A 13,893-nucleotide genomic window follows, 5' to 3' on the forward strand; every position below is an offset into this window, starting at 1 on the left:
AAAAACAGAATTAAGGAGTGAAAAAATGGAGTTTCCAAAAACTCAAAAGGCCGCCCTGGCCAAGCGGCCCCGCTGGTTGGAGCGTCCTCCCTGACACAGACGGCCGCAGGTTCCGTCCCCGCCGGAGGCACGTGAGGGACTCGACAGACCGATGTTTCTCTTTCTCTCTTTGAAATCAATAAACATATCTTTGGGTGAGAATGTAAACAGATAAATAAAAAGACCAATAGATCATGTAGTGTGTGTGTGTATTCCTAGAGAGAGGAGATGTGTTGTAGAAAGGAACATCGTAACTTATTTTAAAAGCTTAAGGGATCCTGTGTATGTAAAACCCAATGACTAGTTCCCATTTGCACCAAAGCTATCATCACTGTAGTAGATTATACAGAGAAAACCAAGGTGAGTAGGGCGTGCATTCATGTGTTGTTAACACTACACAAGTGTATCGGGAGGGAGCGTGTTTGTTGCGGATTCGGCTAGAGCAGCCTAAAAACGTGGCTTTCCCTGCATGGTGTAGCAAGAAGCCCGCGTGCGCAGGCCTTTGCCGGGACGGCAGTGGCGGCGCGGCGGCCCGCCGGCTCCTGGGCCTGCCTCTCGCGGCCACGCACTGCTGCTCGGTCTCTGCCCTCAAGTCTCCTTTCTCGCAGGAAGGGGAGAGGCGGGGGCCGGCCACATGTGACTCATTTTATCTGCTCTTCTGAAACCTCCCCAGCTGACGTGGGTTTTGTTCTTGTCAGGTGGTGCCAGGTCAAAGGTCCTTACCCCGAGACGTAAGGGAATTTGGGGCAGCAAGGGGTAGCTTTGCCATGATTGGCTGAGACTGTAGGTCGGCCACACTCTGGCCCTGGGGCAGTTCTGGCCACCCCTGCCACTGTCAATAAAGTTTTAATGGCACACAGCCATGGCCACTCACGCATGCAGTGCCCACGGCTGCTTCCTGGTCCTGCGGCAAAGGTGATCTCATGGCCTGCAAAGCCTAACAATATGTACAATTCGGCCCTTTACCAAAAATGTTCCCTGACCCCTGGCTCGCATCTGTCACGACCCATCACCTGGGGCTGACCACGTGCTCACCTCAGGGCCCGCCGGGCTGGCGCTCAGCAAAGAGGAAGGAGGAGACGAGGGGCTGAAGGAGGACCGAGAGCTGGGCCAGGCCGCCGGCCCAGCTGGCTGGGACGAGGCCAGAAAGTCACGCTTGCTAATGAGCCAATTAGGGAACTTAGGAGAGGTAGAAATTTCGCAAATATATAGACTCAGATGATTGACAATGTTGGACACACAGGGTCCGGCCCAAATAACGCCCCTTTTTTATCACAGAAAAATCTTTTATTACAAAACCATAAGCATACACCTGTAACATAACACCATCACACAAGCACACCACATGACATCTTAGGTGACGTGTTCAAATTGTTGTCCATCTCCTGCAAGATTCTCACGGGCCTCCCAGCCACACTCAGTGACTTCAGGCAGACGGTCCCCCACTCACTGACGGTCACACAGCGCAGTCTGGGACAGAGAGGTCCAACCTTTGGGCATCTCTGGGCCGCGCCGGAAGAAGAAGAGTTGTCTTGGGCCACTCATTAAATACATTGTGACATGCAATCACAAAAAACTCTCATTATGTTTTAAGCAAATTTACCGTTCTGTGTTGGGCTGCATTCACAGCCATCCTGGGCTGCGTGTGGCCCGCGGGCTGCGGGTTGGACGTCCCTGGACTTTTAAGATATTGTCAGACTGAGTTTTGGTCACATTTTACTGACCAACACTTCCCTTTAAACTGTTTATTCAGGTCCTCGCTTACACTGAGGGACTTCACGGAAAATGGATGTTCAGCGAGATACGAGCTGTATTTTCAAGACGTTACCTTCTGCAAAACACAGCTCTGGAAGTATTTATGGCAAACCGGAGTAAGTCCCCTTAAATATCTCAAAAGAAAATGTGCTCGTACGTGAATGCTCTTCATTACACCGTGTAATTCTGTCTTGGTTTTCTCTGCTGTATTTCTCTTCGTTACTCCCTTACTAAAATAAAAATGAAACAGCATTAACGCGTTTAGAAATGTTCATCCTAGAGTTCTCATGGATAAAGTTATACAGACAGGTGATTTTCCATGAAGATACGTTCCCTTTACAAGTAAATGGTGATAAGCCCTTGAAAATGGTTTCTGAAACTGGTGGTTGGCTCTCCTGCGTTTTTCTAAGTCGTGTTCGCCTCCATCCACAGCCTCGGTTATGTTTAACTTCCCGGACCAGGCGACGGTGAAGAAGGTCGTGTACAGCTTGCCCCGGGTTGGGGTCGGGACCAGCTACGGTTTGCCACAAGCCAGGTACTTGGAGCGTGGGGCATGTTACCTGTGGGTTTTTCAACGTGTTTCGTTTTCTCTCTATCAGTATATTTTATTGATGATGCTCTTCCAGTGGTCCCGATTTTTTCCCCTTTGCCCCCCTCCCCCCTCCCTCCTCCCCTCCAGCCGTTCCCCTGCCCCTCAGCTCAAGTCCATGGGTCGTGCGTGTAAGGTCTGTGGCGTCTCCCGTTCCTGCACTGCACTTACCCTCCCTGTCTGTTGTTCCCACCGATTAAGCTTCTTGATCCCTGTGCCTTCCCCCTCACTCTCCCTCACTCCCCCTCTTCCCCCTCCCAGCTGCCAACCCGCCAAATGATCTCCGTTTCTGTGGTTATGTTCTTATTCTGGTTGTTTGCTTAGTTTGTTTTTGTTTTAGTTTTTTAGATTCAGTTGTTGATAGTTGTGAGTTTGTTGTCATTTTAATGTTCATAGTTTTCATCTTCTTTTTCTTAAATAAGTCCCTTTAACATTTCTTATAATAAGGGCTTGCTGATGATGAACCCCTTTAGTTTTACCTTGTCCGGGAAGCACTTTCTCTGCCCTTCCATTCTGAGTGACAGCTCTGCTGGACAGAGTCATCTAGGTTGTAGGTCCTTGCTTTTCAGGACTTTGAATATTTCTTGCCAGTCCCTTCTTGCCTGCAAAGTTTCTTTTGAGAAATCAGCTGGCAGTCTTATGGGAGCTCCTTTGTCTTATGACAACTCTTATGAGAGTCTTATGGCAACTCTGCTTTTCTCTTGCTACTTGTAATATTCTCTTTATCTTTAACCCATGGCGTTTTAATTATGATGTGTCTTGGTGTGGTCCTCTTTGGGACCAACTTGATCAGGACTCTATGTGTATCCTGGACTTGCATGTTTACTTCCTTTGCCAGATTAGGAAAGTTTTCTTTCATTATTTTTTCAAATAGATTTCCCATTTCTTGCTCTTTCTCTTCTCCTTTGGCACCCCTGTGGTTCACATCTTGAAGTTGTCCCAGAGGCTTATACTACCCTTATATTTATGGATTCCTTATTCTTCCTCTCGTTCTGATTGGTTGTTTTCTGCTTCCTTATGTTCCAAATTATTGATTTGATTCTCGGCTTCATCCACTCTATTGTTGTTTCCCTGTAATTTGTTCTTTATTTCAGTTAGTGAAGGCTTTTTTCCTGACTGGACCTTTTTTATGCTGCTGAGGTCCTCACTAAGTTCCCTGAGCCTCCTCGTAGCCAGGGTTTTGAACTCTGCATCTGAGAGGTTGCTTATCTCCATTCATTTTGCTCTTTTTCTGGAGTTTTGATCTGTTCTTTCATTTGGGTCATGTTTCTTTGTCTCCTCATTTTGGCAGCCTCCCTGTGTTTGTTTCTATGTATAAGGTAGAGCTGCTTTGACTCCATGTCTTGCTAGTGTGGCCTAATGTAGTGGGTGTCCTGTAGGGTCCCGTGACACAGCCTCCCCCATCACCCACGCTGGTACTCGAGGTGCATCCTTCGTGTGGGCTGAGTACACCCTCCTCTAGTAGTTGAGCCTCAGTTGCTGTTGGCAGGTCAGTGGGAGGGATTCACCCAGGCCAGTCAGCTGCAAGGACTGGCTGTGACCGCTGACCACCAACCTCCGCCCTCCGTGGAGGATCCGCTGTGCAGGGGCCGGGTGGGGCTCCAGGGTGGTCTGTAGCTGACCACCGGGTGCGCTGGCCCTGGGGTTTCCGGATGGTGCAGGCCAAGGTCACCCCCACCCGTGTTTTGCCCAAGGCAGCCTCCCTGAGCCATAAAGCGATCTGAGGCGGCTGCTACTTGTGCTGGGCTTGGAGATTCCCAGGTGAAGCCAAGCTGTGAACCTGGGCTGCTGCAGCTGGTGCCGGGCCTGGGGCTCCCTGAGGCCAGCTGCCGCTCGTTTGCGAGGACTCAGGACGTCCGGAAGCAAGACCAGCCATTCCTGTGGAGCAGCAGTTGGGTGCGGCGGAGTCTCAGGATCTCCAAGGCAGGTCAAACAGTGTGAGCCAGGTTGATGGAGTCTCAGCTATGGCAGGATCCTGCCAGCTCCGTGGCGCTGCGGGGGAGGGCTCAGAAAAGGGACAGTGGCCCCCGCTCACCCTGGCGCCTGACATTTCAGCCTCTCCCAGCAGTCCACTGGTGCCCTTCAGGCTGGCACCCAGCGCCAGAGCTCAGAGGGAGCGAGTCTGAGTAGGTGAGTCTGTGCAAGTTTTATGAGGAACTGCTTGGGGCTCCAGAGGTTTCTTCCACAGACTCAATCCCCACTGGTTTTTGCAGCCAGAAGTTGTGGGAGCTTATCTCCCTGGCACTGGAACCCTGGGCTGGGGGGGGGCCTGGGACCCCTTACTCCTGAGATACCCCTTCTGAATTGTTATCCACTGCACGTGGGTGAGGGACCAGCCTGTTCCACATCTCCGCTCCTCCTACCAATCTGGCTGGACGTGGTTTCTTTAATTCCGTTGTTGTCAGACTTTCATTCAGGTTGATTTCTGGCGGTTCTGTGTGATGGTGGTTCTATATTTCAGTTGTAATTTGCTGTGGTTGTGTGAGGAGGCGAACCATGTCTGCCTGTGCCGCCATCTTGACAGGAAGCTCCTAAACGTATTTCATTTTCAATATGATAGAAATATAAATAGGGTTATACCTTTATAATTACTCTGAGAACCAAGGAACTGTTTTTCTCTGCAGGTTATTTGTAGGGAAATAGGTTATAAAAACAGCTATTTTAAGAATGACAGAGTAGGTAGGGCATAATTTTATATACCACATATATAAATGAGGGAGGAAAAAAGTCGATTGAATATCATAGCTAGTATATAATTAAGACATTTTACTTGCAATCTTACAAGAAACATACCAAAAGCCTCATGCTGTTTGTGATTGTAACATAATAGCAAATAAATTGTTCATATAAATACTTCTTCATTAAAGTAAAAGAACTCCCAGAATTTATGGAGATTCATAGTCATTAATTATGGTGTGATTATAACCATTTCCTAAATTTTTCATCTTGGCATCTTTAAGGCATCCTTTTGAAATCTTAGTTTATTGGAGGTACTAATCTAAGTAGAAAACAGTAAATTTTGTGTATCACTAACATCAGTCAGTGAGTTTTGGGCTTCAAGTACCTGAATACATGACCAAATGTGGCTTAAAAGATCAGGTTCTTTGCCATTTAGTTTTTGTTTTTGATGTAAAAGGTCTGGAGTCGCCAGCTTGGTTCCAGGGATCCCTGGCATCTGGACTCAGTTGGTGTCCTGTTTGCAAAATGGACCTCTGCACCTGGGAAGAAAATAAACAACAGCAGGTGTCTCTGGGCGAGGAGGCGAGGGGCAGCTTTGGGGAGACAGTGACGTCCCTGGGAACGGCTGCCAAGCGCTGCCCGGAAGGAGGAGAAAACCAATCTTTGTCTGTCTGCCCTTAAGTAGGCTGCAGACATCGAGAAGACAGGGACTGCGTCTTGTTTATCTTTTAACCTGCAGGACCTCGCACAGCACCTAATTGCGGAGGTGCTTTTTAAGTGCTGCTCAAGCAACATTACCTCGCGTTGCAGTGTATTTATTCTCTCAGTCACAGCGTAAGAGCAATTTACTGACATGTTTGCTCTCGCACAGGAGATTTGCTGGTGGACGGACAAGATTAAATTAAGCCACTAGTAGATAATGAAATACTTTTATAAAATACAGGTCAAAGGGAAAAATGCATTTAATCTGTCAAGAAAATGAAGTTAGTTTTGCAAGCCCTGCTCTGCCTGGATCTCCGCTGACTCGCGGTGGCCACTGCTTCCCTTCCCGGGGCGGACAGGCGGCTTGTTTAATCCTCAGCTCAGGGATTTTTCCAGGACTTGTCATTAAGAGCTCTCAAATCGTTCTGCCTTTTTCCTTTGTAAAAGTGATTTGTCCCCTGGTGTCCTCCTCATGGCCTGGGCTCTTCAGAGGCCACCGCAGGGCCAGGGACATACGGGTCCCCCCTTCAGCATCTTCCACTTGTCTGGACCCGAATTCACTTAAAATAACCAGAAGCTCTCTGACTAGCTTCCTTACCTGCTATGGTTGTTCTTTCCTTTTTAACCACATTCAGTCTCTCTGACTTTTGGAAAATCATTATTCTTGAGAGAAAAACTGGAAACAAGATAGATTTCCATAGCTTTGGTTCCGCTGCTCCTTCATTCCACCATCCTATCTTAAGAGACTCTTTCATTGTCTTTGGCTCCCCGACCAAACGCTCAGCTCCTTCCTAGTTCCCTAATAGTAGGCGCAGAGGTTCGTTCTGTGCAGCGGCTGGGGGTCAGGGAACGCTGCCCCTCGCGTGGGCCTGCTGTTTGCCGGCTGGGTAGCCGCAGCCGCGCCTGGTGCTTAGCAGGAAGTCGCCACATGTTGCAGGAATGGCCCACGCTAGGTCGGGAGAATGACTCTCTCACCCGCAGCATCTCTGCAGAGAGACGATCAGGAAGGTCCTGAGCTCACTGAGTGAAGGCCCTTTGTCAAAGTGTAAACACATAAACACTGTACACACGTGCATGCACGCACACGCAGGTAGATAGGTAGACAGGTAAGTGGGGAGGTGGGCAGCTCCGTAGCTACACACACGTGCCTCCCCCAACTTGTGTGTGAGGTGTCAGGTGGCGTTAGCACGTTGTCAGAGGGAAGGGCGGTGCTGGCCCCTGCAAGGAGCCTTCCCGCACCTCTAAGGCATCTGGTCTTTGTTTTCCTTTGCGGACCGTTTTTGTTAGCTGGCTTTGACTTTTGTCAGTTTCAGCAGACTTTATCAAACTCTAGGAGACTTACTGTAAGCTAAACCCCAAAGAGACTGATTTATAAACAAACAAAAGATTATAAAATTCAGGAAAGGCCATATTGCAAGAATAAATGACTTCGCAAATCATCGAGACAAGAGACCACGTGAGAGATCAGATTGTTGCTTAATGAGTGAAGATTTAGAACAAGGGGAATATTTCCATTAAGTTAGCATCGTCTAAGGAGTGCCCTTTTGATTAATTAAAGTCCATAGCTCTCATTTACTGAGCATTTCTCCTGGGCCAGGGACTAGACTGAGAGTTTAAGGTTTTAGTACTCATTCCCTTCATTCTTTTTTATGGGGGGTGTTGGCTTATAAACAAGGGGCATCGATTTCTCACAGTTCTGCGGCAGGAAGCCTCATGTGAAGGAACTGGCGGCTTTGGTGTCTGACGAGACCCGCCTTCTGGTTCATCGGCGGCATCTTCCCACGCGGCCTCCCGCGGCAGAAGCAAGGTCTCCGCCCTTCTTCTCAAAACCACCACATTTGAAAAACAAGGGTATCCTTATCCAGGGTTACAGACAGGCAGTTTTCGATTTAGATAAGTTCTTTGTCTTGCCAGAGGCCATCGCCCGCTCTCTTAATTTCTGTTCTGAGTCCTCGATCCAGGCGACCACCTTGGTCTCCGGAGTCACACCTGCCGCCCTGCTTAGTGACGGGAAATGCTTGCCCCTGCTCCGTGCTCCGTGCCGCCTCCCATTGCCTCGCGAACGCAGGAACGCCGGTCAGTTCCGGGTTTAATTCGATTCTTCGCTTGCGAAGGAGACACCTGGTTGTAGTCACAGGCTCAGTTATTTTAAATGGCCATCCTTTGTTTTGGCGGTAAGAAAAAGCGTTCATAGTTGTCCCTTCAGAGGGCAGTCCTGGTTCTGCGTCATCCCCCCTCAAAGGGGACCCTGCTGCAGCCCCGCCATGTACCCACTGTCCTCATCCAACCCTCTAAGCTCGTGGCAGGACTTTGAACAGCTTACTAATTCTCTGGTCCCCATTTTCTCCTTCACATGACTGAATTATGTCATTTATTTAGGATCGCATCTCTCTTTAGCCACTTTTCTGCTAAGGCAGCGGACCCAGCGCCCACGTCCGTAAGTGTGGACTCACTCACTGAGACCCCACCGTGCCAAGCGCACTGCGTGCGGAGGCCACATGGCAAGGACGCCCAGAGCGGCCCTGCCCTCGGCGAGCCCGCGGGGGAGCCAGGCACGGGCAGGGCGGACAGAGCCTTTCCCGAACCAGGCCGCAGGCCGCTCGCCTGGGCTCGTCCCGGGGGCCCGCGCTCTCCTGCACTGTCACACATCGGGGGACGGCAGGACACCTTTCTCCCACGATTCCCGGTGTTTACGCCCGGTAGGGTTTGCCTGGTCCCTGGCGTGGGGTACCTGGGGAGTGAGAATTATTCCCAGACCGGCAGTTTCCTTCTCGCAGTGCCTGGGCTCAACATGTCAGCCAAGGGGTTCCAAACTGTATTGCAGGCCCAGCTTTTCGCAGGCCGCATGGGCTGCAGGTGGGCGTTGCGGCCGGGGAAGCCAGAACAGGTTCTAATAGTGACAGTGCAAATTGGGGTGAGCATGTGGTTGTAATAGTAGCACATGGACACGAAAGCAGAGCCTGCGAATTATTGGTGATTCAGAAAACATTTTCGCATGTTGCCGTGAAGCAGGTGAAAGTTTGTAACCTGGAACAGCTGTGTTGGGGAGTGACCCCCCCCCCTCACCCCGGGGCAATTTTGGGTGTCGGTGTCAGTGTGGACCCACATGCCAGGGGCCTTTAGGTGGCCCCTTGGAAGCCATACCATGACTTAACTGAAAAATGCACCGAATTACAGAATCAGAGCGTGAACTATGTCAGCCACATCCCGTCGCCCTCCGGCAGGTCATCCGACCCGGGGTGCTTTTGGAGTCAGTGGGGCCTGTTACCTCCAATCTGCGGGGCACGGCAGAAGGAACGCCTGCTTGAGTGTGGTTGGCAGGGCGACAGTGTGGGTATGATAGCTTAGCGCTTTAATTTGAACGTGTCTCCTAAAGGCCCGGGCGGCGTGCTCGAGCGCGCCGCTGTTACGCTACCGGACGGCCTGCGGTGGTTTTACAACGAGAAGGGGCGTTATTTGTGCCAGCCCTGCATCCAGCAGCCCGTGGTCAGGCTGCTACGCTTTCTCAAGCTGATAGTTTCAACGTGGAGTGACCCATAATTCTTAAAGTTGTTCATTGATATTTGAACTTGAGAAAACAGGTCTCATCCCATCTGGCTTCCCTCCTTCCTTCTCCTTCACTGACACATACAGCATGGAGCAAACAAACTGACGGGTGTCGGCGACACACAAGACGGTGTCTGTTAAGATTCCACGTGAACAGAAATAAATATCCGACAATAATACATGCATGACAAGGCGCGTCTCCAGCCCGCAGTCCCGCCCTGGCCCCCTGGCGACCCTGGGCCCTCTCGGGGACTCCCGGGCGCTGCAGGGCGCGCAGGGTGTTCAGGGAGACCCAGCGGCGGCACCCGTCAGCCGCACGCAGCTCTCGGCTCCGCTGGTGCGGAGTTTCAGCAGCAGCAGCGTCGTCATCCTGGCACCTCAGCTTTGTGAAACCAGGTGTCGGCGGCTGCTGTGGTCCCAGACACGCCCTGCATGCCAGCAAATGGGGACAGGAGGTGCGGGGGCAGCTGGGGCAGGGGGGCGTCGAGGTTAAGAGGCTGTGCAGTGCCCAGCAGGTCCCGCCTTTTAGTGAGTAATTGTGGAGATTTAAAACATGACATAAAAGTGCTGCTTCTCTTTCCACGTGTGTTATATTTCCACGTTTTCCATCAGCTACTCCGTTGTTAAGACCTAACTATGTTTAAGCTATTTAGACCCTGCTATTCGATAACCAGCTCTGCTAGGTGTCCCCTCGGGCTGGGGCACTGCACGCCGGTGCCCGAGACGCAGAGGCCTCTGTCTGAAGCAGGGCTCGTTTTAGAAACGCATCAGGCTTCTCATACTTCTACAGACACAGCCAGCTCTCATTATTGTTGAGATAAACACTCAGCCTGGAAAGCTTCCTAATTCACAGGGATGGCCCTCAGGCCGTTCCTGTGTCTCTTCTTCTGGCTTCGTTTCAGCTCCCCGTGTCTGTCTTTCCATCGTCCAAGGGATGCGTTTTGTTTGGGCAGAGGCTGTGTGTGTGGACACGCTCTTTGTGTGGGGGGGGCAGGGGGGATGTTCATGTGAAGTTTAAGTCAAGTGCTTATCTGCTGCTACCAGACCGCCTGCCTGGCTTCTTAGCGTGGAGCAGATTTTCTGTGTTGTTGGAAAGATACTTTCACTAATTTTGAGCACTCTTGCACATTTGTGGCCTTGCTGACTTGCAACACACCCATGTTATTCAAATAGGTCCTTGCACACTGGTCTGTCCTGAGTACCTACATATCTTCGCTACGAGAGAGTTTTCAATATTGTTAATATCTGCAATTAAAATGTATTACGTAATTTATCCAAGAAGGACACTCCATAACCATTTTAAATTATTTTAAATAATTTATTTATTGTAAATTGTTTGAAATGTACTCGTGAATACTGACTTTTTAAAGAGTCATGAGTGACAAGAGACCATGAGTGTTGCGCTTTGCTTCATCGCCAGGAGGATCTCGCTGGCCACCCCGCGGCAACTCTATAAATCCTCCAACATGACGCAGCGATGGCAGAGAAGGGAGATCTCCAACTTTGAGTACCTGATGTTCCTTAACACCATCGCGGGTAAGGCACCTCGTTCTTTCCTCGCGCAATGTGTTTATGTTCATCAGCATCATGGAGCATGCGGCTTCACGGAACACATTCTCCTCCTTGGAATTCAAATGCAGCATTAGACTAAATAGGGAAGCTCTCTGTCCCATGAAATGTCACCGGAAATCGTACCAGCCAGGACCAAGGTTTTGGGTGCATTTATTGTTAGAGAGGCTTTTCCTTGCTCTCCTTCTACCATTTTCTTTGCTGACAGCTTTGTCTGAAGGTTTATTAGAGTCAACAAACCATTGCCAGAGAATGACTGGAAATAATAACGGGAAAATGTAATTTCGCTACTTTGTCATTCTCAGCGGCGGCAGCTAGACAGCAGAGTAACAGCGGGATTCTGCCTAGTACACATGTTGTCTGCATCATGGCATGATTGGGTTACAGCATTTTTTTCCCTTAAAATCTTCAAATAAAAATATGAAATCAGATTACATGTCTAAATGATGAGTCACCGCGCCCACCTCCGCAGAGCCATGCTTACAAATTAAAAGAAGGCCGCGCTCCGCACTTCCGCCGCATTGGTGGTTGTCAGTGGTTAAACATGTCGGAGAGATTTAAGGGCCTCATTTTTTTTTCCGAAGGGAAGCTCCAAAAGACCTTATTCACGTTGAATTACAGTTTACTTTTGTAAATCAGGTGCTATAAAAATTTTTTGCAGTCAGATGAATTTAAATAACCACATAAGTACATATGCTTGCCTGCCGGTGCTGTTCTGTGAAGGGCGCATGCTCAGAATCATGGATTGAGAGCCGTGTTCTCTGACTTGTCGCTTAAAGCAGCGCGGTGTAATGCAAGTGTTTGTGAGGCTATCATACATGTGTGATAAAGTTAAATATATTAAACTTTACATTATATATTTTATGTATACTTCTCTATTATACACATATATATCTTCTGATAGCTTCATGACATATTTTATGTCTATTCATATTATTTATGTATTGGTTCACATAATGTATATATCTTAAACCTATTCACTAGGTCAGAGATAAAAGGAAAGAGCTATACCAATTAGCATGTGCAGACGGAAGGAACATAAACACCCCAGATATAAAGAGCTCAATTTCGTCGGTGCAATTAGGTTAACACGCAGCGTGGCGTTCCATCCCACGCGAAGGGACTCCCAGACGTGCCACCTTCTGTGCCCTCAGGCGCGGGCAGCACGCCGGGCTCTTGCTTCGTCTCAGTGGACTTTCAGTCCTTCAGTGGCCCTGGCGAGCGCGTGTCCTCTTTATGGTAATAAACAAGGTGACTTAGCATCTCTGCTTTGGAAGAGTTGGCGTGGTTTTGTGGCCTGGTGTGGGAGTGCCCTGAAAGTGGCGGAGGCGGCGTTCATGAGATTCCCCGGATTCCAGCGCAGAGTGACAGGACTGGGGTCTGATCGAGGAGATGAAACAGCGTTTTCTGGCGACCCAGTTGTAAAAACAGAGGTCGATGTGACTTAAATTTACATTATATGTTAAAAGATTTTATTTATCATCTTGTACTCTCAGATCTACCTTCTTTCTCTAAATGATTATTTTATCATGAAATACAAAGTACATTGTATGACCCATCCCTTGCTCTCCAGTTTTTGAGGTCTGCCATACTTGGCCGATTTTGCTTTTCTCCTTACAGGATGCTTTTAAAAATGAGCCTATAAAGTACATGGCAGCAGTTGCTGAGTATTAATGCATTGTTAGATATTTTAGACTCTCATGTGATATACGTATATATACATCATTGCACATAAACACATGTTTTACTCTGTGTATGTGAATTTTGCTAAGATACTTTACCTAGTAAAAGAAACATCAAATATTCAGAAACCATCACTTTTAAAGATACCTAAAAGCCCATAAATGTTTTTATGGTCTTCCCTTTGTTCTATTTATAAATTTAATAAATACTCATAGGAAGTTGGAAATATGGAAAAGCATAATTAAAAATTACATTCCTGGTAAGCCTGGCCACGAATATCAAAGGTAACGTTGTGGTGGTTTTTCTCCTTTTTCGGTCTGTGTGACAGATCCCTGTGGACCTGCTATACACACAGGTTCCAATTCCTCTTGTCTGTTTCATCGAATATTCTTTGAAGGCATGATTTTTAAAACTGCCTAAATGCCTAACTTAGGGCAGTGGTGTAATGTATTTCACTATTTTTTAAACACATGGTTGTTTTTTTAAAATTTTCAAAGAACATAAAGTTTTGAAAAATTATGTAAATGAATTTTAATGATGCCTAGACTTGGACTAAAAATGAGGCTCCCCCCGCACATGCCTGGAGTTGACCTGATTTCTGTGCGCTGTGTTCTGAAAGGTACAACCTATGCCTCATTTTATACCTTCTTAGATAACCCCATGAACAAGATGTTAAAATCTGACATCCTCGCATTAAGAAAAAATAGCTGACTGACTGCTAACGTAGCTTTGTGCAAATGATCCCGTTAGGTTGGAGGGTTTTTTTTAAAGGCTTTTGAGTTGTTTTTCATGTGATCAGCCAATGAATTCGGCATAACTTCCCCCAACGCCAACCTTTCTCTCCTGTTTAGCATTTTCCACTTTTTTCCTCTGTGATGTGCAAGTCCTCCTTGGTTAATTATGTATATATTTAGCTACTGCATGTGTTGGGCGTATTATTGTCATCTAATTAGATGTAACTTGAACTGCTTGCTTCTAGAAAAATCATTAAAAATTCCTTCCTAATGACCTAGAGATGACAAAGTGTCTGTAAAGCGTGAAGACGCCGACAAGCCCAGGAACACCGTCCTTAAAGAGCGCGAATCCAGACGCTGCGATCGTCTAATTAAACAATATTTTGCTGTCATTAACATTTTCACCAAGGAGTTGCAGTTATAATTTCTTTGTCAGCTGTCTCTAGATCACTTTACCTTCAAAACTGAAGTGCCATATGAAAACATTAAATTGGATGGTTTAATTAAAAAGTTGGGTTTTTTTTTTAAAGTGCAGAAACATACCCGATGTTTCTGAGCTCTCATTTACTGCGCTTCACTATTATTGCTGGAGTAGAT

At 47.9% G+C, this 13,893-nt stretch overlaps 1 protein-coding gene across 4 annotated transcripts in view; it reads left to right on the forward strand.

The window, feature by feature from the left end:
- NBEA (neurobeachin) overlaps positions 1-13,893 on the forward strand; it is a 482,091-nt gene that overhangs the window by 390,938 nt on the left and 77,260 nt on the right. For all 4 annotated transcript variants that reach the window (XM_054586547.1, XM_054586549.1, XM_054586548.1 and 1 more), the window contains 3 exons: positions 1,793-1,910; positions 2,227-2,329; positions 10,731-10,846. In XM_054586547.1, the coding sequence (XP_054442522.1) occupies positions 1,793-1,910; positions 2,227-2,329; positions 10,731-10,846 (337 nt within the window). The remainder of the gene's footprint in view (positions 1-1,792; positions 1,911-2,226; positions 2,330-10,730; positions 10,847-13,893) is intronic.

The sequence above is a fragment of the Pteronotus mesoamericanus genome, unplaced genomic scaffold (assembly GCF_021234165.1).
Source record: "Pteronotus mesoamericanus isolate MK-2021 breed Mesoamerican mustached bat unplaced genomic scaffold, CSHL_Meso_final contig_94, whole genome shotgun sequence".
NCBI lineage: Eukaryota > Metazoa > Chordata > Mammalia > Chiroptera > Mormoopidae > Pteronotus > Pteronotus mesoamericanus.